At 42.6% G+C, this 26,313-nt stretch overlaps 1 protein-coding gene across 1 annotated transcript in view; it reads right to left on the bottom strand.

The window, feature by feature from the left end:
* The window catches only part of LOC138951012 (uncharacterized), a 69,995-nt gene extending 57,171 nt beyond the window's left edge, over window positions 1-12,824 (bottom strand). Inside the window, exons 1-4 of the mRNA XM_070322706.1 lie at window positions 12,714-12,824; window positions 10,588-10,704; window positions 2,211-2,333; window positions 1,568-1,684 (exon numbers count right to left, since the gene is read on the bottom strand). Of these exons, the coding sequence (XP_070178807.1) occupies window positions 1,568-1,570 (3 nt within the window). The 5' untranslated portion in view covers window positions 1,571-1,684; window positions 2,211-2,333; window positions 10,588-10,704; window positions 12,714-12,824. The remainder of the gene's footprint in view (window positions 1-1,567; window positions 1,685-2,210; window positions 2,334-10,587; window positions 10,705-12,713) is intronic.
* Between the last annotated feature and the right edge of the window lie 13,489 nt (window positions 12,825-26,313).

The following is a 26,313-nucleotide window of genomic DNA, read 5'->3' as shown; positions in this document are numbered from 1 at the left end:
AGAGAGAGAGAGAGAGAGAGAGAGAGAGAGCAAAATCGAGAGAGAGAGAGAGAGAGAGAAAGAGAGAGAGAGACAAAGAAAGAGAGAGAGAGAGCGAGAGCGAGATCAAGAAAGAGAGAGAGAGAGAGAGCGAGAGAGATCAAGAGAGAGAGACCGAGAGATAGAGAGAGGGAGATAAAGAGAGGGAGAGCAAATTCAAGAGAGAGAGAGAGAGAGAGAGAGCAAAATCAAGAGAGCGAAAGGGAGAGAGAGAGAGTGTGTGTGTATGTGCGTGTATGTGGGTGTGAGTGTGTGTGTGTGTGAGTGTGTGTGTGTGTGTGTGTGTGAGTGTGTGTGTGTGTGTGTGTGTGTGTACAAAGTGTTTCTCTGGTTCTGTGTGTCTGTCACAATCACGGACAAAGACATATAAAGAGAGGCAGAGAGGCTGGAAAACAGGCGTACACATTAACAGACACACAGACAGACACACGGACAGACTAACAGCGAGACAGGCAAACGAAATCAATAAATTATTGTGTATTTAGTGTCTGCACACTATCGTTTCCTCTTGCTTCTCATAACTACGATTTAAGCATAAGGTGAGTGTTTTTAACACTGTTATACTGTTTTGCGAGTTTTGGTTTGCTGTTGCCCAAACTACAATGTCCTGTGAAAACATACATCCTTTCCATAATGGCGTGTGTGTCTTATCACACGAAGTACAGTTGTTTTTCATTGCTGTGTACGTTGTTTTGAAAGTCCTTAATTACACATGGTATTACTGCATGCACAGCTTACCGTTAATTGGAAAACATCATTTATTTTTCTCAAAGAATACTTCCACTAGCTGTGTGCAACACGTGTGTACCCTAGATGATTGCGTAAGATCACATGTGAAGTTGATGTTTCAATTCCAAATGTGTTATCCGTGCATCTTGTCTGACCAACTGTTCAACAGCAGCAAGGTTTGCTGGAGCAACATCACTCAACGGTCAGCCTGGGAGGGTGTTCTTTTACAAGATCCTTGTCCCCTGTTTACACTCATGTTACTAGTTGTGAACACTTGCCTTAGAATTAGCGTTGTTCCCAGAAGTTGCACCCAAAGTGCGATAGGAATGAAAAACATAAAACTGTTTCAGGAGGTCAAAATACATCATTGCTCTATTTATATACTCCCGCGCTGTGAGCTCCATGACAGGAAAGTAAACACTGGCTTCCAAGAGAAAACTTTCAGGAACGTGAATTTTAGTTTCATTACTGATGAAGAATTGCAATATGTATGGGTCATTTTAAATGCTGTGAAGCATTGTAAGAAGATTGGAGTCTTAAGTATTAGAGAGGATAAATGTACAGTGGTAGTGGTGGTGGTTAACTTAAGAATAATCTATGTATTTATTACGTGTTCCGCTAACGATAACGAAACTGACAATGGCGTCTTGGCCTGTGCGTTTAGTTTCACGTTCGTTAACGTAATGGGAGGGAAGACAACTGATGCAAAAATAAACAAGCCGCGTAAGGCGAAATTACTACATTTAGTCAAGCTGTGGAACTCTAAGCCGGTTTTATAATATGCAATACCAAACCTTACCATTTTGTGGTTGGTGCATTCCTTCGTAAGGCAGTTAGCGGAGCACCTTGTGTGTGTGGAGCGGCAGGCACAGTTGTCGTTCCTGTTGCACTCTGACCCCTCGCTACACTGGCAGCACTGTAAGAAGGTAGATTAAATTCTGTACAAATCATTGATGTGTGTGCGTGTGTATGTGTGCGTGCGGGCGCGCGCGCGTGTGTGCGTGTGTGTGTGTGTGTGTGTGTGTGCGTGTGAGTGTGGGTGTATGTATTTATATGTGTGCGTGTGTTATAGTTCCAAGTTTAATATTCTTTGTGCTTTTCTGACACACACACACACACACAAACACACACACACACACACACACACACACACACACACACATACACACACACACACACACACACACACACACATACACACACACACACTAACTCTCTGACCCTCAGTATCTTACTTTCTCTCTCACTTGTGTCTCATCCTCATTCTGTCCGTCTTTCTCTGTCTATCTGTCTCTATCTCTGTCCGTCTTTCTCTGTCTGTCTGTCTTTCTCTGTCTGTCTGTCTTTCTCTGTCTGCCTGTCTTTCTCTGTCTGTCTGTCTCTTTCTCTGTCGTTCTCTCTCTGTTTGTCTGTCTGTTTCCATATTTGTCTCAGAAACTTACACGGTTCTGACACCTGTTTGGAGGGCAGTTGGTGCATTGCTTGCCTTTGGCGTGACAGTCACAGTTCTTGGTGTTGCATTCTGATTCGTCGTTACACCGGCAGCACTCTTGTATCTTGTTCGTCTGGAACAACAACATATCTGAGAGACACATTTCGACACAGAAACAACAAGCCAAACGTTTAGAGATCAACACCTACAAGCTGTGCTCAATACTATCAAGAGACAACAGAGAGAGAGAGAGAGAGAGAGAGAGAGAGAGAGAGAGAGAGAGAGAGAGAGAGAGAGAGAGAGAGAGAGAGAGAGAGAGAGCGAGAAAGACAGAGACAGATAGAGAGAGAGAGAAAGAGAGATAGAGAGAAAGAGAGAGAGAGAGAGCGTGATCCAGTGAGAGAGAGAGACAGAGAATTGAATTGAATTCAACTTTATTTAACAAGGATAAGATTTAAGGCTACGCCTTTTCTTACAATCTGTCCTTGGGACGCACAGACACACAATGATAAAATTTAAAAATTAAAAATTAAAAAAGGAGAGAGAGCGAAAGAGAGAGCGAAAGAGAGAGAGAGAGAGAGAGAGAGAGAGAGAGAGAGAGAGCAAGAGAGCGTGATCCAGAGAGAGAGAAAGAAAGAGAGAGAGAGATAGAGCGTGATCCAGACAGAGAGAGAGAGAGCGTGATCCAGAAAGAGAGAGAGAGAGGGTGATCCAGAGAGAGAGAGGGAGAGAGAGGGAGAGAGAGAGAGAGAGAGCGTGATCAAGAGAGAGACAGAGATAGAGAGAGAGCGACAGAGAGAGAAAGAGAGAGAGAGAGACAAATAAAGAAAGAGAGAGATGGCGAGATCAAGAAAGAGAGAGAGCGAGCGAGATCAAGAGAGAGAGACCGAGAGATAGAGAGAGGGAAAGAAAGAGAGGGAGAGAAAATTCAAGAGAGAGAGAGAGAGCAAAATCAAGAGAGATAGAGAGAGAGAGAGAAAAAGAGAGAGAGACAAAGAAAGAAAGAGAGAGAGAGAGAGCGAGAGCGAGATCAAGAAAGAGAGAGAGCGAGATCAAGAGAGACGCAGACGCAGATAGTTTATTCAATAGGCCATAGCCCCTTATGAAGGGGTGTGAGAAAACGGTTCACATTGCATATAAATTAAACTCAACAGGTGTACACAAAAAAGGTACAAAATAATAATCGCACAACACATACATTACACGGCATTTAACTATGAGGTTACAACATCTCTTAATTTAAAGGCTTTATACAAATACAGGGATACATTTCTGACAACAGTTTCTTGAGGTGATGCTAAAAGCAAGCTGAGTCGGAAAATGCTTAGGTTCTTATAATATTTAAATGGGATCAATTTTTCTCTTAATTTGTTATAGTATGGATCAAGAGAGAGAGACCGAGAGATAGAGAGAGGGAGAGAAAGAGAGGGAGAGCAAATTCAAGAGAGAGAGAGAGAGCAAAATCAAGAGAGCGAGAGGGAGAGAGAGAGAGAGTGTGTGTGTATGTGCGTGTATACATGTGTGTGTGTGTGAGTGTGTGTGTGTGTGTGCGTGTGTGTATGTGTGAGTGTGTGTGTGTGTGTGTGTGTGTGTGTGAGTGTGTGTGTGTGTGTGTGTGTGTGTGTGTGTGTGTGTGTGTGTGTGTGTGTGTGTGTGCGTGTGTGTACAAAATGTTTCTCTGGTTCTGTGTGTCTGTGTCACAATTACGGACAAAGAGATATAAAGAGAGGCAAACAGGCGGACACATTAACAGACACACAGACAGACACACGGACAGACTAACAGCGAGACAGGCAAACGAAATCAATAAATTATTGTGTATTTAGTGTCTGCACACTATCGTTTCCTCTTGCTTCTCATAACTACGATTTAAGCATAAGGTGAGTGTTTTGTAACACTGTTATTCTGTTTTGCGAGTTTTGGTTTGCTTCTGCCCAAACTACAATGTCCTGTGAAAACATACATCCTTTCGATAATGGCGTATGTGTCGTATCACACGAAGTACAGTTGTTTTTCATTGCTGTGTACGTTGTTTTGAAAGTCCTTAATTACACATGTTATTACTGCATGCACAGCTTACCGTTAATTGGAAAACATCATTTATTTTTCTCAAAGAATACTTCCACTAGCTGTGTGCAACACGTGTGTACCCTAGATGGTTGCGTAAGATCACATGTGAAGTTGATGTTTCAATTCCAAATGTGTTATCCGTGCATCTTGTCTGACCAACTGTTCAACAGCAGCAAGGTTTGCTGGAGCATCAGCACTCAACGGTCAGCCTGGGAGGGTGTACTTTTACAAGATCATTTTCCCCCGTTTACACTCATTTTACTAGTTGTTAACACTTGCCTTAGAAGCAGCGTTGTTCCCATAAGTTCCACCCAAAGTGCGATAGGAATGAGGAACATAAAACTATTTCAGGAGGTCAAAATACATCATTGCTCTATTTATATACCCCCGCGCTGTGAGCTTCATGACAGAAAAGTTAACACTAGCTTCCAAGAGAAAACTTTCATGAACGTGAATTTTAGTTTCATTACTGATGAAGGATTGCAAAATGTATGGGTCATTTTAAATACTGTGAAGCATTGGAAGAAGATTGGAGTCTAAGTGTTAGAGAGGATAAATGCACAGTGGTAGTGGTGGTGGTTAACTTAAGAATAATCTATGTATTTATTACGCGTTCCGCTAACGATAACGAAACTGACAATGGCGTCTTGGCCTGTGCGTTTAGTTTCACGTTCGTTAACGTAATGGGAGGGAAGACAACTGATGTAACAATAAACAAGTCGCGTAAGGCGAAATTACTACATTTAGTCAAGCTGTGGAACTCACAGAATGAAACTGAACGCACTGCATTTTCACAATGACCGTAGTCCGCTGCTTGTGCAAAACGGAGTGAAACTGACGAGCCTGTTTAGCGCGGTATTCGCTGTGCTGCATATAGCACGCTTTTCTGTGCCTCTCTTCGTTTGAACTTTCTGAGCGTGTTTTTAATCCAAACATATCATATATATATATGTTTTTGGAATCAGGAACTGACAAGGAATAAGATGAAATTGTTTTTAAATCGATTTCGGAAAATTAATTTTGATCATAATTTTTATATTTTTAATTTTCAGAGATTGTTTTTAATCCAAATATAACATATTTATATGTTTTTGGAATCAGGAAATGATGTAGAATAAGATGAACGTAAATTTAGATCGTTTTATGTAAACAAAAAAATGTATCCCAATTTTCAGATTTTTAATGACCAAAGTCATTAATTAATTTTTAAGCCACCAAGCTGAAATGCAATACCGAAGTCCGGCCTTTGTCGAAGATTGCATTACAAAAATGTCAATCAATTTGATTAAAAAATGAGGGTGTGACAGTGCCGCCTCAACTTTTACAAAAAGCCGGATATGACGTCATCACAAAAAAGAAAAAAAAGACTGGGGATATCATACCCAGGAACTCTCATGTAAAATTTCACAAAGATCGGTCCAGTAGTTTACTCTGAATCGCTCTACATACACACACACACACACACACACACACACACACACACACACACACACACACACACACACACGCACAGACAGACACACACACACATACACCACGACCCTCGTCTCGATTCCCCCTCTATTTTAAAACATTTAGTCAAAACTTGACTAAATTTAACAAGTCGCGCAAGGCGAAATTACTACATTTAGTCAAGCTGTGGAACTCACAAAATGAAACTGAACGTAATCCGCCCCTAGTGCAAAAGGCAGTGAAAGTGACGAGCCTGTTTGGCGCTGTAGCGGTTGCGCTGTGCTTCATAGCACGCTTTACTGTACCTCTCTTCGTTTTAACTTTCTGAGCGTGTTTTTAATCCAAACATATCATATCTATGTGTTTTTGGAATCAGGAACCGACAAGGAATAAGATGAAATAATTTTTAAAACGATTTCGGAAATTTAATTTTAATCATAATTTTTATATTTTTAATTTTCAGAGCTTGTTTTTTTTAATCCAAATATAACATATTTATATTTTTTTGGAATCAGAAAATGATGAAGAATAAGATGAACGTAAATTTGGATCGTTTTATACATTTTTTATTTTTTTTACAATTTTCAGATGTTTAATGACCAAAGTCATAAATTAATTTTTAAGCCACCATGCTGAAATGCAATACCGAAGTCCGGCCTTCGTCGAAGATTGCTTGGCCAAAATTTCAATCAATTTGATTGAAAAATGAGGGTGTGACAGTGCCGCCTCAACTTTTACAAAAAGCCGGATATGACGTCATTAAAGACATTTATCGAAAAAAAAGAAAAAAAGTCCGGGGATATCATTCCCAGGAAGTCTTATGTCAAATTTCATAAAGATCGGTCCAGTAGTTTAGTCTGAATCGCTCTACACACACACACACACAGACAGACAGACACACACACACATACACCACACACTCGTCTCGATTCCCCCCTCTACGTTAAAACATTTAGTCAAAACTTGACTAAATGTAAAAAGAGTAACGTCCCATGCTTTGATTCTTCAGTTGAAAAAAGAAGAAAAGTCATTCACGGAGCAGACGACACAGCCAAAAACAAGAACAAAGGACACGATTAGTACAATGTTGTAAATCGTAATGTTTCTTTAGTTAATACATTTGAAACAAACAAGTGTTGAATAGGGGCATGCAGAACGTTCAACGTGTACAGAATCTTCAGAAAGTGGAATGCGCTAGAAGAAAAGTGTTTGGGTTTATCTGTCTCTGTCTGCAGATTCACGCATTCCGATTCATTTCTTCGGCTGAGAATTTCATGCATCAAACCTGGAATAAATCACATATGAAACTGATATTGTAGCATTAAGTTGTTCAGGAACATACTAGATATAAAGAATTGTGTGAATAAACACGCGTTCGCTGAGTTTTCACATACATTTCAGGGATCGTTGTTTCTTTCGCATTAAACCACAGCTCGTTAGCAGATCAAAGGAACCAGACGGAAACTCCGACCCCTAACCTTTGAACTGCGCACAAAACGCTGACGTCACCACATTAAAAAAAAGTACCGATAACCACAACCACTGACACTACCACTGTACACTTATCCTCTCTAATATCACAACGTCCCTCGTATGCACGAGTCGCAGAATGAACTCAAGTGTTGCTCCATACTGAAACAGTTCATATTTCATTAAACGATATTGCTGTTGTGTTTTTTTCTTTGTAAATGAAGTCAGAATGTCACTCAATAGTTTAAAACTGATATTCAATGTCCATGTTTCATAATCAGATCGTTTCATTCCAACACCACGAAACGTAAAATGAAAACAAAATGCCATGTTTAGTCCAACTTGTTTTACATTTTACATTTAAACAAAAAGCTTTCTGGTGACTGATCCCGATTTTCCAGTGTCGATCTTTTAGTTTCAGATTGACTAAATCTTGTGATATAACTTCGCATGACCTATTTTTCGTCTCCGATAAAAACAAAGAAAAAAATGTTCTTTCTACAATATGATCTTTCCTGACCAAAACAAATTCTGTAAATTATGGCGAATACTTCTTGTTTGTCGCCAAAGCTATGCTGTTCCATTCTGATAACCCTCGCCCCACGGCTATCGCCAGTTGTTTCTCTGACCGAACGCTACAGTCCTACGCGAATCTATCAAAACAAGAATACAAGAGTTATCTCCCATATGTTTTTCGCGAGCACTGATCTAAAATTGAGATCAGTGTTCGCGAGACGAAAATGATTGCAGATTGGCCGACTTCGACAGTGATCTCCGTTCTGTTCTTCACAGTTATGATAAAGACATCGTTCTAAGGTCAAAACAAGTCGAAATTTTGGGACTGCTGCCGGAAGGAGACCGTAATATATGGTTGCATCACTGTCAAAAGAATCGTCTGCTCCAGCGAGCACGAAACCAAACGGTTGATTATCACGTGACACTTATGCCATATTTAGAGTTGTTTGCGAAAAAATAGTTCGCTTGAAACTGTCTAAAATAAAAATTCCTCTGTAATTTAAAAATTACAAAACACCATGAAAAATCATTATCAATTGCTTATATCAATGATACATTACAAAAAGCTCTAAATATGTAAAAAAAAAAAAAATAAATTAAAAAAAATCGGTTTCCTTGCCAGACAAGGAAACTCAAGGCATCCTGTCAGGGAGAGAATGAGCCGAACTCATTTTGACCTGAGGTCAGGATGATGCTGTTCAAGATATTTCGAGAAAAAAGCTTGCCTAAAATCAAAGCACAATTAAAAAAATAGTTTTTCCCCAAACAGATTGTTGGTAAAGCTATGGTTTATGGAACCTCGATCTCCGTGAAAGGACAGCATGTAACATGACCCCAGACATTAGAGACTATTGCACTGCTGTGTGCCTTCATTGAAGAATGGCGCTTCTCTTACATTATACATCTGCAGTATTTGTTTTTCCCTTCTTCCTGAAAACTTTAATAATAATAATAATGCAAACTTTTATAGCGCTATTCTAGAAAAAATATCTACTCTTAGCGCTTTACAATACATACATCGACAAGCATACTATACACGCACAGGCAAAGAAACCGACCAAACATAACCAACAAACTATACATGCACAGGCAAAGAAAGCGACCAAACATACAATACACGCACAGGGAAGATAACGACCAAACATAAACAAACATACTATGACCAAACATAACCAACATACTATACGCGCGCAGGCAAAGAGAACAATCAGCACATGTAATAATTACTGACAACTAATAATGCAGGCATACAATGACAGTCCAATACACAGCCTAAGCACAAGAACCACAGTAGGCTTCTATATAAAAGCGTGTCAACGGTACTATTTACACACACACAAACAGTGCTGACACAAAGCGCAGAAAATATATATACACGTTATTTTAGGCGCTATAGGTAGGGGGTGAGGTGGGGCGGGATGGGGTGGGTGGGGAGATGCTGGAGGGGAAATCACTTGCGCTGAAAGAGGTGTGTTTTGAGATTTGTCTTGAATGTAGTGAGAGAATCTGTGTGTCTGAGAGGCAGTGGTAATCTATTCCAGGTCACAGGGGCTTGATAGGCGAAGGACCTCTCGCCACATGTCTTTGTTTGCACTGTGGGGAGTCGGAAGAGTCGAGTGTCGGCGGCGGAGCGAAGCTGACGAGAGGGGGTGTATAGATTGAGGAGTTCTGACAAGTATTCTGGGGCAGAACCAGAAACGACGGCAGAAGAAAGAGAGGAGAGTTTGTATTCGATCCTTTTAGTGAACTTTCGTTTAACCCTGTTACTGTTTCAATGGGCATATTATTGGCATTGACTGCAATTTGACAACAATTCGCAAAGTCATGACCGCGTTTTATTGTTTTGGAACGTGCGGTCTCCCTAAAAAGTAACGACAATCAGGTTTTTAAACAGTATTTATACGTGTTCGGCAGGAATGCCTAAAAAAAGACCTTTAATGTCCAGGCGACTGTTTTTACTTTGACCGCTCCAAAAATTACACGATTGTGACAAAATAGATTTTATCTGAACGATAATATGATTTATTTCTAAAATGCTGACTGTAAGCGTGTGATTACAGATATGTCGAGGAAATATAAAACAACATGAGCCGTTATTTTTGAGACATTTTTTGTGTTATTATCTGCTAACTGTCGGGATATTAGACATAACGGTTTTATTACCGGCTTATTTCAACCAAAATAATTAGCGAAGCCACCCTGTGAATACGATGGAAGGAAATGCTAAAATAAAGACGGGGGTTGAACCGAGGGTCGTCAACTCTTTTACGTGACTTCATGCTGCCAATCACTTACCTGACCTCATGAATATTAACATCGAAAGAGTTCTCACACAAACATCTCTCACCTGACTAAACAGGCCTGTTGTTATCAAAGAGAAAGGGACAGATTCAGAATCAACATAACAACAGTAAGGAAATTACTTAAAACTACATTTGACATAAACTCGGTAACGCAATTTCAGTTTGATTCTTCACAAATTTAACCACGCAATTCAAAATCGAACTGAGCACAGCACAGCAATCCGAGAAGGTGGGTGTTGCATTGCCATTCTGTTCACATCTACCTTTTTGAGTTTTCGGTATTTCAACATGGTGAAGTATTGTATTGTTAAAAGTACAAAGTGTCGTACAATCGAACAGGTCATCCTGATATGCTTCATTCAATATGTTAGTTTGTCTTTGTTATCTTAAGAGTGACACACAAAAAGGGTCCCGGCTTGACCGTTATAAGTAATAACATTTAGCGGGTCACCAAGAATCAGCCCTGATTGGTCAAATAGTCAAATGGGGCACTAGAACGGTAATGATATCTTTATTGCATGAGACACTCAAGACAATTTTCAGCGAGTGCGTTGTCTCTATATCCCGGTTACATACCGTTTTGTAGTTTGTACAACAAGTTGCAAGACAACGTCCAAAGCATCGTCTGTCTTTGATGCGGCATTCACAGTTGTCGTTCTTTGTGCAATCTGATTCCTCGTCGCACGGGCAGCACTGGAAGAGGAGAGAGTCTCTAATGAATGCATTCAACTGATACAATGAAAGTTAAACATGGACACTTTGCTGTGTTCGGCATCATGTTTATATACGTGTGTGTGTGTGTGTGTGTGTGTGTGTGTGTGTATGTGTGTGTGTGTGTGTGTGTGTGTGTGTGTGTGTGTGTATGTGTGTGTGTGTGTGTGTGCGCGCATGTTTGTGTGTGTGTGTATGTTTGTGTATGTGTGTGTGTGCGCACGTTTATGTGTGTGTATGTGTGTATCTGTGCGAGCGCGTTTGCATGTGTTTGTATGTTTTTTTGTGTATACGTGGGTGCGTGGGTGCGTGCGTACTTATGTTAAGGGACTGGGTGGCCGAGTGGTAACGCACTTGCGCTCGGAATCAAGAGGTTGCGTGTTCGACCCTGGGTCAGGCCGCTATTTTCTCCTCCCTTTCCTAACCTAGGTGGTGGGTTCAGGTGCTAGTCTTTTGGATGAGACGAAAAACCGCGGTCCCTTCGTGTACACTACATTGGGGTGTGCACGTTAAAGATCCCACGATTGACAAAAGGGTCTTTCCTGGCAAAATTGTATAGGCGTAGATAAAAATGTCCACCAAAATACCCGTGTGACCTGGAATAATAGGCCGTGAAAGGTGGATGCAGCGCCTAAAGGCAGTCGATCTACTGGCCGATGTGAATGCGTGATATATTGTGTAAAAAATTCCATCTCACACGGCATTAATAGGTAACATGCGCCTTGAGTCGCCTTGTGTGGTAAGATACGTGCGCGATATAAATCCTCGTAAATAAAAAAAATTTAAAAAACATTATGAGTGTGTACATGCTTGCGTGCGAGCGCGTGTGTGTCTGCGTGCCTGTGGGCTTGCGTGCTTGTGTGTGTGTGTGTGTGTGTGTGGGGTGTGTGTGTGTGTGTGTGTGTGTGTGTGTGTGTGTGTGTGTGTAATAAACAGAACTGCGTACAAGCACGTCTGGTGTTAATGGAGTTCCACCAGGCAATCAGTAACAGAGCTGCTATTATCGCTACAGCACTAAATGTTCTTTCTGCTCGGATGAATCGTTGCTTTGAAGGTCATATATCATATCTTCCTCATTCCCCAAGACACTCTAACTGACACTTACCTATACAGTCATACACAAGAACCAGTTTGTTTATTGTGTATTCCCGATCAAGACTTTACAAAACAAACACACAAACACAAACATTGTAGCTCGGTTGCCTCGAAGGTATCTGTGAGAATCTTAAACAAATGAGGCCGAGCACTATAAACAGATATGATAAACAAAGGGAAGACAGCGCTCTAAATGCATACGGCGTGTGTAATAGAGTGAGTGAGAGTTATGCGGAACTAGTTACCTGGCACACGAGAGAATAACAATCATTCAAATAAACAAGCGAATTTCATCCTAAGAAATGTATGATCGCCGCAAGCTCATATGTCCCTCATTCTCCAAGGCACTCTAACTTACACTGAGGTACACAGTCACACACAAGAACCAGCTTCTATGCTGAGTATATGAAAGAAAATATACGCTTGCGGTGATCACCCTTTTGTTTGGGAATGAAAGTCGCTTGTTCATTCCAATGCTTGTCATTCTTTCAGGTGCCACGAAGCTGGTTACACATCATACATCCACCGTAAAATATACGCAAACGGTGAGTGAACTCGAACTCACAATCATTAGTACGAAAGGATTATAGTGTTAGGTCCATATGGTCATTTCTTACAGCTGGTCCTTGCAACAACACAAACATAAAACGAAGAAGAAGAGAGAGAGAGAGAGAGAGAGAGAGAGAGAGAGAGAGAGAGAGAGAGAGAGAGAGAGAGAGAGAGAGAGACAGAGAGAGAGAGAGAGAGAGGGAGAGAGAGAGAGAGAGACAGAGAGAGAGAGAGAGGGAGAGAGAGACAGAGAGACAGAGAGACAGAGAGAGAGAGAGAGAGGGGGGGGGGGGACAGGGAGTAAAAAAAGTGAACAGAAACATGTTATTATAATGAAACAAACTTACTCTATTTGAACACTTCTCAACTACGCAGTTGGCACACAGTAGACTTCTTGACAGGCAGTCACAGCTCCTGGTCTTGCTGCATTGTGAAGGGTGGGTGCACTCACAACATCGTTTCAGTTTGGAGGTCTGAAACCAGTGCCCAGTGAGGGATATAATGATCGAGTCAACGACAACGGGATGTGCCTTTTTTATCACTTGCTGATATAGGGTAACATCTATCTGGCATCAAATGTACACACGCGTGTGTACTAACACACAACAATTATAGAAAGCTATTGATTTGCAACACCAGCGTGCTTAAGTCAGAGTTTCCACAAGTGTAGCGCACTCGATGTGTGTGTTGTTGTCTAGTGTTCTCTTGACAGACGGGTTTTGACGTCAGGCGCTTAAGTCAGAGTTTCCACAAGTGTAGCGCACTCGATGTGTGTGTTGTTGTCTAGTGTTCTCTTGACAGACGGGTTTTGACGTCAGGCGCTTCAGTCAGAGTTTCCACAAGTGTAGCGCACTCGATGTGTGTGTTGTTGTCTAGTGTTCTCTTGACAGACGGGTTTTGACGTCAGGCGCTTAAGTCAGAGTTTCCACAAGTGTAGCGCACTCGATGTGTGTGTTGTTGTCTAGTGTTCTCTTGACAGACGGGTTTTGACGTCAGGCGCTTAAGTCAGAGTTTCCACGAGTGTAGCGCACTCGATGTGTGTGTTGTTGTCTAGTGTTCTCTTGACAGACGGATTTTGACGTCAGGCGCTTAAGTCAGAGTTTCCACGAGTGTAGCGCACTCGACGTGTGTGTTGTTGTCCAGTGTTCTCTTGACAGACGGGTTTTGACGTCAGGCGCTTCAGTCAGAGTTTCCACAAGTGTAGCGCACTCGACGTGTGTGTTGTTGTCCAGTGTTCTCTTGACAGACGGGTTTTGACGTCAGGCGCTTAAGTCAGAGTTTCCACGAGTGTAGCGCACTCGACGTGTGTGTTGTTGTCCAGTGTTCTCTTGACAGACGGGTTTTGACGTCAGGCGCTTAAGTCAGAGTTTCCACGAGTGTAGCGCACTCGACGTGTGTGTTGTTGTCCAGTGTTCTCTTGACAGACGGGTTTTGACGTCAGGCGCTTCAGTCAGAGTTTCCACAAGTGTAGCGCACTCGACGTGTGTGTTGTTGTCCAGTGTTCTCTTGACAGACGGGTTTTGACGTCAGGCGCTTAAGTCAGAGTTTCCACAAGTGTAGCGCACTCGACGTGTGTGTTGTTGTCCAGTGTTCTCTTGACAGACGGGTTTTGACGTCAGGCGCTTAAGTCAAAGTTTCCACAAGTGTAGCGCACTGGACGTGTGTGTTGTTGTCCAGTGTTCTCTTGACAGACGGGTTTTGACGTCAGGCGCTTAAGTCAAAGTTTCCACAAGTGTAGCGCACTCGACGTGTGTGTTGTTGTCCAGTGTTCTCTTGACAGACGGGTTTTGACGTCAGGCGCTTCAGTCAGAGTTTCCACAAGTGTAGCGCACTCGACGTGTGTGTTGTTGTCCAGTGTTCTCTTGACAGACGGGTTTTGACGTCAGGCGCTTCAGTCAGAGTTTCCACAAGTGTAGCGCACTCGACGTGTGTGTTGTTGTCCAGTGTTCTCTTGACAGACGGGTTTTGACGTCAGGCGCTTCAGTCAGAGTTTCCACAAGTGTAGCGCACTCGACGTGTGTGTTGTTGTCCAGTGTTCTCTTGACAGACGGGTTTTGACGTCAGGCGCTTCAGTCAGAGTTTCCACAAGTGTAGCGCACTCGACGTGTGTGTTGTTGTCCAGTGTTCTCTTGACAGACGGGTTTTGACGTCAGGCGCTTCAGTCAGAGTTTCCACAAGTGTAGCGCACTCGACGTGTGTGTTGTTGTCCAGTGTTCTCTTGACAGACGGGTTTTGACGTCAGGCGCTTCAGTCAGAGTTTCCACAAGTGTAGCGCACTCGACGTGTGTGTTGTTGTCCAGTGTTCTCTTGACAGACGGGTTTTGACGTCAGGCGCTTCAGTCAGAGTTTCCACAAGTGTAGCGCACTCGACGTGTGTGTTGTTGTCCAGTGTTCTCTTGACAGACGGGTTTTGACGTCAGGCGCTTAAGTCAAAGTTTCCACAAGTGTAGCGCACTGGACGTGTGTGTTGTTGTCCAGTGTTCTCTTGACAGACGGGTTTTGACGTCAGGCGCTTAAGTCAAAGTTTCCACAAGTGTAGCGCACTCGACGTGTGTGTTGTTGTCCAGTGTTCTCTTGACAGACGGGTTTTGACGTCAGGCGCTTCAGTCAGAGTTTCCACAAGTGTAGCGCACTCGACGTGTGTGTTGTTGTCCAGTGTTCTCTTGACAGACGGGTTTTGACGTCAGGCGCTTCAGTCAGAGTTTCCACAAGTGTAGCGCACTCGACGTGTGTGTTGTTGTCCAGTGTTCTCTTGACAGACGGGTTTTGACGTCAGGCGCTTCAGTCAGAGTTTCCACAAGTGTAGCGCACTCGACGTGTGTGTTGTTGTCCAGTGTTCTCTTGACAGACGGGTTTTGACGTCAGGCGCTTCAGTCAGAGTTTCCACAAGTGTAGCGCACTCGACGTGTGTGTTGTTGTCCAGTGTTCTCTTGACAGACGGGTTTTGACGTCAGGCGCTTCAGTCAGAGTTTCCACAAGTGTAGCGCACTCGACGTGTGTGTTGTTGTCCAGTGTTCTCTTGACAGACGGGTTTTGACGTCAGGCGCTTAAGTCAGAGTTTCCACAAGTGTAGCGCACTCGACGTGTGTGTTGTTGTCCAGTGTTCTCTTGACAGACGGGTTTTGACGTCAGGCGCTTAAGTCAGAGTTTCCAAAAGTGTAGCGCACTCGACGTGTGTGTTGTTGTCTGGTGTTCTCTTGACAGACGGATTTTGACGTCAGGCGCTTAAGTCAGAGTTTCCACAAGTGTAGCGCACTCGACGTGTGTGTTGTTGTCCAGTGTTCTCTTGACAGACGGATTTTGACGTCAGGCGCTTAAGTCAGAGTTTCCACAAGTGTAGCGCACTCGACGTGTGTGTTGTTGTCCAGTGTTCTCTTGACAGACGGATTTTGACGTCAGGCGCTTAAGTCAGAGTTTCCACAAGTGTAGCGCACTCGACGTGTGTGTTGTTGTCCAGTGTTCTCTTGACAGACGGGTTTTGACGTCAGGCGCTTCAGTCAGAGTTTCCACGAGTGTAGCGCACTCGATGTGTGTGTTGTTGTCTAGTGTTCTCTTGACAGACGGGTTTTGACGTCAGGCGCTTCAGTCAGAGTTTCCACAAGTGTAGCGCACTCGATGTGTGTGTTGTTGTCCAGTGTTCTCTTGACAGACGGGTTTTGACGTCAGGCGCTTAAGTCAGAGTTTCCAAAAGTAGCGCACTCGATGTGTGTGTTGTTGTCCAGTGTTCTCTTGACAGACGGGTTTTGACAATAACTCCGTCGGGTTTGTATGGGTTGTGGAAAAGTTACACCCTTATTTTTTACTCGGACAAAAAGGATAAATCGGATGGGCCAATCATTAGCGAAGGGTGTGTCGAAAAAACGTGCTCCTGTCAATGTGTTTCCGACACACTCCTCGCTAATGATTGGCCACTCCAATGTTTGTTCGAGTAAAAAGCAAGGGTGTTCACTCTTCAACAACCCATACACACCCGACGGAGCTATTTCCGGAAAGCGTCTGTTCAGAGAACACTAGAAAACAACACACACACAACTACTCATAATCAATCTGCACTAGTGCCACAGACACAAAGTTGGACACTATTTGAGTTATCTAAAGTAGTTTAATACATTCCTTCTAGAACCATTGCTCCTTGGAAAAAAAGGAAAACAAATAATATGAAATTTACAGGAACAGTTTGGCAACATTGGAGGAAAAAAAGTTGTTATTCTAATTTAATGTCAAATCATAATGACATTACGCAGAAACGAGATGTGCTTATGTTGTATGTGTGTTCACTCATACGAATATGCGACACTACACTTGTAGGTATTTCTGTTGTTTATTAGAACTCTAAGCAGACATAGATCAACATGAGTCTGGCAGTTACAAGATAGCGACAAGTTACTTATCACGTGACGTTACTTTCGCGCCAACAACCTGATTGGTAGATATTTTTAGCAGTAAAGAAATGACATCATTTCTAAACATCTCCCTTTTTTTTCTCAAAGAAACAACAAATGAACATTAAAGAAAACAGAAAACAGTTAACTCGCACTATTTGGAATCGGCTTTATACCAAACTTTGAAATAACTTTAACGTTCAAACTTTTCTTTATTGTTTTAAACAACTTTCAAACTGTTCATTGATCTTCAGTTTTAACCAGTCTTTCATTGTTTTTGGCTCTATACCAAACTTTGAAATAACTTTAACGTTCAAACTTTTCTTTACTGTTTTGACCAACTTTCAAACTTGATCTTCAGTTTTAACCAGTCTTTCATTGTTTTCGATAGACTTCTTCACTCTGAATCAAACTTCATTCCCTTCTTTCCTCCCTGTCAAACTTATTCTCCACAATTTACTTTCTGGAAACACCTTGTAATTTGCAGAATAATCCAGGAAGAAGTAATCCACTTTGAGAATCATCCTCGTGAAGAAAAAGAATGTCCCAATAGAAACTAAAAGCTCAAAACAACACTGAGCTTGAGAAAAATGAAAGTACACTCTGACTTTGACTACACAATCTTGAAAGAAAACACAATTGACTATGCTATAACTATAAGCTCTTGGCTACACTGAGCTTTTGAAACAAAACAAAAACTAATCAGCTATCAGCATAACGCAGAAGTGGGCAACACACATATATATCCAATCACTTCACTTCCCCGTCTCTGAAGCGCATTGGAGTGTTGGCTCTATATCCACTAGCTGCCCTGGTGATGTATCTGCTCCGTGACCCAGGGATTGTTGGCACAGTATTATCTGTAGCTGTGTCTTGACGCGATGGGACGTCCTCGGAGTCTTGGATGTCCTGAGAATCAGCTGTTGGGCCCGAAGTTGAAAGACTTGGAATGAAGTCACGGCATGGTATGGGTAACTGTTGGAGATGCCGTCGGTTTCTGCGTAGAACTCCTGGTGGTGAGTTGACCAGGTAAGTACGGTTGTGCGGATCAGCTCCAACAACAGTACTTTGTTTTCCCCATGTTCTCTCTGCATCCGTTTTGATGAGCACGGCATCCCCAGGCTCGAGCGGTGACAAAGACACAACTCCATGCCTTCTGTCGTAGTTTGGTTTGTACTTGTCTTTCGTCTTGTGATCTGCTTCTCGGATGTCGTTGTCGCTCGGCGGCTTCGGCTCCAGATTTTCTGGCAGAATGGGGAGTTTTGTACGTAGTTTCCTCCCCATCAAGGCTTCTGCCGGGCTCACACCAGTGCTTGAATGTGGCGTTGCCCTGTAGTTTAACAAAGCGACTTGGGGCGATGCCTGTCGTAGAATTCTTTTCGCTATCTGCACTCCGCTTTCAGCTTCCCCATTACTTTGGGGGAAAGCTGGGCTGCTGAATTGCTGTTTGAAGTCGAACTCGTTTGCAAAGTCCCGGAACTCCTTGCAATTGAATTGTGGTCCATTGTCTGATACAATCAGATCTGGTATTCCATGCGTTGAAAAGATGTGGCAAAATTTTGAGATCACTGTTGTAGCTGTTGTCTTCTGGAGACGTACCACTTCCAGCCACCTGGAGTAGTAATCTATGACCGCGAGGTACTCTTTTCCTTCGAACGTAAGGAGGTCAGCTCCCAGCTTCTGCCATGGGCGTTCGGGCAGGACCGAGGGCATCAGTGGCTCCTTCCTCTGTGCCGGGCGCTGCTCCCTGCATACTCTGCAACAGTCTATGAGCTGTTTCAGGTCTCGGCTAATTCCTGGCCACCACACCGCCTTCTGTGCATTCTGACGGCACTTGTGAAGACCTTGGTGCGTCTCGTGAAGCTGTTGAAGTATGTGCTGTCGTTGGTCTGCAGGAACCACAATGCGACTGTCGTACACCAACAAACCGTTGATCAAAGACAGCTCTCCCTGGGCTTGTTGGTATGCCTGTACACTGGCGGACACCACCTGCGGCCAGCAGTTGAGCACGTAACTCATCACCTGCTGTAGTTCTGGGTCGTGTACTGTGGCTGACCTCAGTATGTCCAAGCGTTGGCTGCTGACTGGCCAACTGGACTCCAAACTGTCCACATACGCAGTGACCGTCTCGTCTCTGCTTCTATCTTCTGCTGTATGAGGTAACGGAAGTCTTGAAAGTGTATCTGCTATCACTATCGACTTTCCTGGAACATGCACAACTTCTGCTTTAAAACGCATCAGCCTGATCAACAGTCTATGGCATCTCACTGGTGCTTTGTCTAAATCCTTTGTCGTCATTAGCGGAACCAATGGTTTGTGGTCAGTTTGCAGTTCAAATTTGTCCAAACCAATCAAATACTTGGAAAACTTCTCGCAGGCCCAAACTGATGCTAAACACTCTTTTTCAATTTGTGCATAGCGTTTCTTTGCTTCTGTGAGAGTCCTGGAAGCGTATGCGATGGGAATACATCTTTCACCTTCCCACTGCATGATGATTGCGCCAAGCCCGTAGCTGCTGCTGTCAGCACTGACGACCGTCTTTCTTTCAGGGTTGAAGAACCCCAAGGCTGTACTGGAGGTGATGTTCCCCTTTACTGCAGCAAAAGCCTGCTGTTGTGATGGTCCTCAACACCACGCAGTGTTTTTCTTCATCAAATCAGTCATTGGTTTTATGACAGTGGCCATGCCAGAGACAAACTTGCCAAGGTAGTTGAGCATACCGCAGACGGTGCGAAGTTCTGTCAGTGATGTTGGTGCTGGCATATTGACGATCGCCTCTACCTTGTCTGGGTCTGGACTGATTCCCGCTGCACTCACAATGTGTCCAAAGAACTTGACCTGTTCCTTCTTGAACTTGCATTTCTCTTTGTTTAATTTCAGTCCTGAGCTCTCTGTAGAACAGCTTGAAGTATCTTGTCACGTTCTTCTTCTGTTCTGCCATATACAATGGTATCGTCCATGATGGCTTCACATCCTTCAAGGCCTTCCAGTGTTTCTTTCATTTTCGTCTGGAACACTTCCGGCCCAAGGGAAATTCCCATGGGGACTCTCTCAAAGCAATAACGTCCAAAAGGTGTGATGAACGTAGTCAGGTGCTGGCAGTCTTCCTGAATCGGAATCTGGAAAAACCCTGACGATGCATCTAGAGTAGAGAACACAGTCGCTCCAGCCATCTGGGGTGCTATATCCTCCAAATTTGGAAGCATGCAGTACAGTCTCTTGACAGACATGTTGAGACGTTTGAAGTCAACACAGACACGGATTTTACCATTTGGCTTCACTACAGGTACCATGGGCGCACACCAATCGGTCGGTTCCACTACTTCTCTGATGATGCCTGCATCTTTCATTCGTTGCAGCTCTTCTTTTACCTTGTTTTGCAAAGGAAATGGAACTCGACGTGCTGTCGTCACGCAGTATGGTGTGGCATCATTTCTCAGTTGAATTGGAACTGGTTCTGTTTTTAGGAGTCCACTCGAACCAAAGACATCTTGCTTCACCTCATCCATACGCTTGACAAGCATCATCTTCTCAGCAGCTTTTCTGCTAAGCAAATTGCTTCCTGCTCTGTTCCTGACAACTATGATGCGTAATTTGAATGATTTTCCTTTCACTGCTGTTTGGGCGTAGAACTCTCCTTTCACCGACAGTTTTCCCCCTGGTGAAGTGAGACAAATCTTCGAATCTTTCAGTTTTGGTTGATTCTTCATTTTTCTGAAAGTGTTCTCATTCATGATGGAGACATCAGCGCCGGTATCGATCTTGAAAGATATGTCCATATTCTTGATGCGTAGTTTCACCACCCAACTGTCCCTATCATCTTCAATGACGGAGTCGATAGTGAACTCATCTTCTTCCTCGCTGTCTTCTGCTATTTCACGAACGCTACGACAAACACGAGCAAAATGGTTTTTTCGATGACATTTGTTGCACTCTTTGTCTCGTGCTGGACAGTGGCCTTCAGGATGCTGCAGACCACAACGCTCACAATTCTCCCTGGAACCTGAACTTGTGTCTCTAAACCGTCTTCTCCCTCTCTGACCTTCGTGGTACGAAAATCCTGAAGAGTTCGATTTTCGGTATGTCGAATTTTCTTGGGTATTCTTGCTGGCACTGTCAGTGTTTGTTACACCCCTACGTCGGAATGTTGATCTTGTTTCATCAGTTTCCGCCAAATCGCTTTGCTGCTCTCTCATCTGTATCTTTATTTGTTCGTGCTGTCGGGCTATTTCTAGCGCTTTATGCAACGACAGATCTCCAGTTAACTGGAGCTTTTCTTTTAGTCTTCTGTCACTGGGCGAAAAGTGGCGTTTTGTATCTTACAAAACTACTCAAAATCCCAACAAAACTTCAAGTTTCAATGGGTTTATTACATTTTGGTGTTCACGACAACGCCAGATTTTGATTGGATTTTGTTGAAGTTATCGCAGCGAAATTGCCTGGAATTTCAGCGCGTTTTGCGACGGTCAAAACATCATGTTAAACCATGTTACAGCATGTCTGTAACATGCAAAAATTCCAAGTTTTGATGGCATTAAAGCTTTGGTTTAACGCCAAGTAACATCATGTTATCGTAGACTTAACTTGCAAAACTGCTTGTTTTGGTGGTGTTACAGCTTGCTTGTAATGTGATTAACATCATGTTATCGTAGACTTAACTTGCAAAACTGCTTGTTTTGGTGGTGTTACAGCTTGCTTGTAATGTGATTAACATCATGTTATCGTAGACTTAACTTGCAAAACTGTTTGTTTTGGTGGTGTTACAGCTTGCTTGTAATGTGATTAACATCGTGTTATTGCTGGTATAACATGCAAAACCCCATGTTATGTTGGTGTTAAAGCTTGCTCAAATGCCTATTAACTCCATGTTATGTTGGTGTTAAAGCTTGCTCAAATGCCTATTAACACCATTTTAGTTGGTGTAAGGCTTGATTATTAATGTAAAAAAACACCATGTTATGACGTTCACATAATTGTTTTCCACTGGATGGAATTTTGTGGAAAAGAAAGCATGTTGTTTGGGAATTGTGTGCGGGTTTCATGCTTGGATATTGCACTATGCTGACTTGTCACAGGTCAATTTACATTTAACAATATCAGTTTTCAAATGCATCATCCTTCACACATTATGTAAACATCTTTAACATTAACACTTTGGTTGTAAAATGATTGCACTTTATTCAAACAGGACAAAAACAAAAATGCTGATTCACAATGTACAATAGCAAAGGACTATTTTGAGTGGAGACAGTGTCCATCCACACTATAATTGGATAAGCTAAAATAAATCGGCGAAGGCCACACGAAATGAAAACACACCATCAGTAAATTACTTCCCTTGTGAGTAAGAGCGTCATACCCATAAGAGCCATGTAAGTTTTAGCCCATGTGAGTGTGTGTTGGGAGGGGGGGGGGGGGGGGGGGGCAGATGCCCTGTGAAAACATTGGCCATAGATATATGTGAATTACTTCCCTTGGGTATGAACATTTATGAATGATTAAATGGGTGAAAGAAGGCCACACAAAATGAAAATCAGTAAATAACAAAATCACTTCCCTTGTGAGTAAGAACAGTCATACCGGACCATGTTCCAACTTTTTGCTAAAAATTCGTCCACAATGTGACCTTCAAAGTTAAAAAGGGGTAATAGCTGAACTTCATGTTTGGATGTCATGGAGTCCAACATGTCAGTAAATTTTGAAAGCCCTGGATTCATAAACATCTGAAAACTGCTCAACGTCTTTGCATCACGGCACATTAATAAAAGTAAGAGTTAGTAAGACTGGCCTAACTGCTATGGTGAGGCAGTAATAACTCGTTGATGAAGAATTATTTGAATTCTGAATTTCGAACAAACAAATACAGTGTCCTTCCAAACCCCCTTTTCAGGCCTCCAAGAATAAAAAAATAAGCTGGTCTTAAAAAGGAGGAAACCTGCTTAATATGTAGGTAAATGTACAACAGGTTGTGAACAGAAAATCCAAAAATGTAAGGTCTGAAAAGCGGGGAAGTTTGAAAAGGGGGGGAGGAGGGGGCCTAAAATGTGACGATCATAACAACCATAATTTATCTAACAAAGTTCATTCTGAAATCTTCTTCAGCGTTTGATTATGGAGAGACTAAATCCTCAGTTCAGATGTGGTCTTAACTCCTTGTCTCCCAGGTACACACAGTCACTATGTACATTGCATCTGTTATCATTCGGCACATATCCACATCCTGCTTAGACTGTTAGCTTCAGTCGCTTCCTGTAACGTTGATCTAACGCCAGGATTCTAGCCTGTTGATACAGTTTCTACAATTCTGAGTGACCTGCTGCAGCACAGCTGGTCTCGGCTTAAAAAATCTTGATCAACATAGATGGGGTACAAAGTGTTAAAATAAAGAGTCCTTCCAAAGTTGATGACAGGTCCCCAGAGTATTCACAAACTTATATGGTACTGGAACTGGAAGCCTTGCACGGCGACGAAAAAGATGTCCACGCCTACATGAAGAAGCATCCTTCACGGCTTCAGCGGAAACAGTCGGCTGGGGATGAGAACAGCACCTATGTAAAAAATATAGACAAGAACAAAAATATATGTCAATGGGAAAACAAAGAAACAAGTAGAGAAGGACCTCCCCACCTTTACACAGTGAAAATGAAAAACACATGTGAATGTACTTATGTTTTAAATCCCCCCCCCCCCCCCCCCAATTAAGACCAATTATCCAAGATATTTTTCAGTCCTCAAAGGAGAATTTCACTGTTCTCACGGAACCCTGAAGAAAACTGAGCTGTGCTAATATATTATATAACTGCAAACATCCCTCAAATTCAATACAGTAAAACCTGAGTCTAGCGGACCCTTATTGTAACGGCCACCTGCTACATTCGGACAGTTTATCATGGCACGAACACGATTTCAACAATAACTAACCTTTAACGGGCGGACACCTGCCACTTACGGACGCGGACACGATTTTTCGGACCGTAGGAAGTGTAAACACTGTCACAAACGGACACAACGTACATAAAAACGCAACTTCGAAAACTCGACTGTTATGCAGACAGTGCTCGGCAGCCGTAGCCGTAGCACAAATCGTTGTTGATTGGTTGTCCTGTCCCTTTTCTGACCAATCAGTGGCTTGTTTAGATGGAGACCCACTTTCGCTCACTCACTTTCGCTTCGCTCACTCACTTTCGCTTCGCTCACTTTCGCTTTTCCGCATTGTGGATACAGTCACAACCAAAAGCAACAGTAGACTACTGTGTTTGAAAATGGAATCTCCAGCAGGAAAAAGAAAAGCGTTGACTTTAGAGCAGCGTGTCGCTGCCTTGAAAAAACTAGATAGCGGCCAATCATGCCGAGATGTGGCGAAGGAGATGGGATGTGGTAAAACACAGATCGCGAGGATCAAATCGGAAAAAGAAGACGTGATGATCTCTCTCTCTTTGTAAGCTATCGTTCGAAGGAAACAATAGTTAACACAGCTAAATTTTTGTTCCATGCATTTATGCTGAGACTAGAAAAACTGAATGAAACAAGAGCTGACCCAATTTGGTCGAGACACACTGCGGAATTTCCCGTTGAATGACTGATGAAGAGTCAGCTATTTTTAGCTTTGTGACATCCGACTTGCGTAAGTTTGAATGCACAGTGTGTGTAGGGAACGGGGTAGGTGGGGGGATGTTGTTGTTGTTGTTTGCTACATGTATCATTTGTTTACTCACATTTTCAGTGAGTCTCATGTTCAATCCAATAAATACATACTACAGGACTGACAAAAAGTGTCTTGTTCATTTTACGTGCTCTTTGTAAAATATTGCCCCGGCCCCTCCACCTGTGAGGAAGGGACACCTGTCTAATAGGGACACTATTACCATTCCCCAAGGGTGTCCGTTAGAGACAGGTTTTACTGTATTGCAAGCCACTATATATTCCTCATAAAGGCACTTCATGCTCACGTGTGAAAACTAACATAAGTTTACAAGTGTGTATCTACTTATAATAATAATAATAATAACGGGCATTTATAAAGCGCCTTATCAGAAGTTCAAAGCTGATGTTACCGTAAACAGACTATTTTTTTGTTTGGCCTAAGGAACTATCCGTAAGGCCAAAACAAATAAATTGTCTGTTTCTATTAACATGGCTAAACAAGAAGAGCAAACGCTCGATCGAGTCACTTTCGCAGTTCTGAATATTATATGAGGCATCAGATGGACAGGAAGAAATTGCTATTCACAACACAATGAGTCACGTTCACATAAAATTTGAGCCCGGTCACTTTTATAGTTTCCGAGAAAAGCCCAACGTTAAGTTGTGTGTTGCCGAACAGAAAAGGCTAGTTATCTCCCTTGTTTTTCTGATAACGTTCGTAAAAGGCTACAGATGTAAATACTTTGATGTAAAGAATAATCCTACAAAGTTTCAATCACATCCGATGAACTTTGTCAAAGATATAAAATGTCTAATTTTTCCTTTGACGCTGACCTGTGACCTTGAAAAAGGTCAAAGGTCAACGAAACCATCGTTAAAGTGTAGAGGTCATTGGAGGTCACGACTAAACAAAATATGAGCCCGATCGCTTTGATAGTTTCCGAGAAAAGTCCAACGTTAAGGTGGTGTCTACGGACGGCCGGCCGGACAGACTAACACTGACCGATTACATAGAGTCACTTTTTCTCAAGTGACTCAAAAATATAGGGTCGGTAGGTCGGGATTATTTTTTTATTTTTTTAATTTTTTTTTTAACCCCAAATGTAGACCAATAAAACTAACTTTAAAAATCGCGCAAAGAGACTGGATTCACTATACATAGAGACAAGACACTCAACACATTTACAAATCGTCAGCGGACTTTCGTTTTCACACGTTTTTGTTGTTCATTTTCTCACCCTGTCCTTTACCACCAAAAAAAATAAAAAATTGTTGAGTTTGGAAAAAAAAAAGTTTAGGGTCGGCGCCGAAATTTAGGGTCGGTCGGGTGACCAGAAACAGACAATTTTTTTTTTGTGGCCTAATGTTGTTGGAACAAGTGAGTTTTCAAATTGGACTTAAAAGATGAAATGTATGGAGAGTGACGTAATAGAAAGGGGAGTGAATTCCATAACTGAGGGCCATGATATGAAAACGTGCGGAAGCCATGAGCCTTGCGCTTAAAGCAACCTTGACGGAGAAGTCGAGCATCAGCAGAAGAACGAAGGGTGCGAGAGGGAGTGTAGAGGGAGACCAGTTCCGAAAGATAGGCAGGTGCCGATTCAGAGATGATCTTGTAGCAGAAGCAGGCAGCTTTATACCAAATACGTTGAGACACAGGAAGCCAGTGAAGTTCTTTCATGAGAGGAGTGCTGCAGAGTGTTGTACTTTTTGCAAGGGTTGGAGAGTGGAGTCAGGGCAGCCTATGAGAAGGGATTTGCTGTAATCTAATCTACACAGAATGCAGGATGTAACGAGAGTTTTAGTGGCATCAACAGTCAGAAATGTTCTTGTGGAACCTATTCTTCTAGTTCTAATGTAGTACCTGTTTGTGGTGAACTCACCAGCAGGAGTATTGCATACATAATTACGCATTACTGAA

Source organism: Littorina saxatilis, linkage group LG16 (genome assembly GCF_037325665.1).
Source record: "Littorina saxatilis isolate snail1 linkage group LG16, US_GU_Lsax_2.0, whole genome shotgun sequence".
Lineage (NCBI taxonomy): Eukaryota > Metazoa > Mollusca > Gastropoda > Littorinimorpha > Littorinidae > Littorina > Littorina saxatilis.
This window is presented reverse-complemented; position numbering and strand designations above follow the sequence as displayed.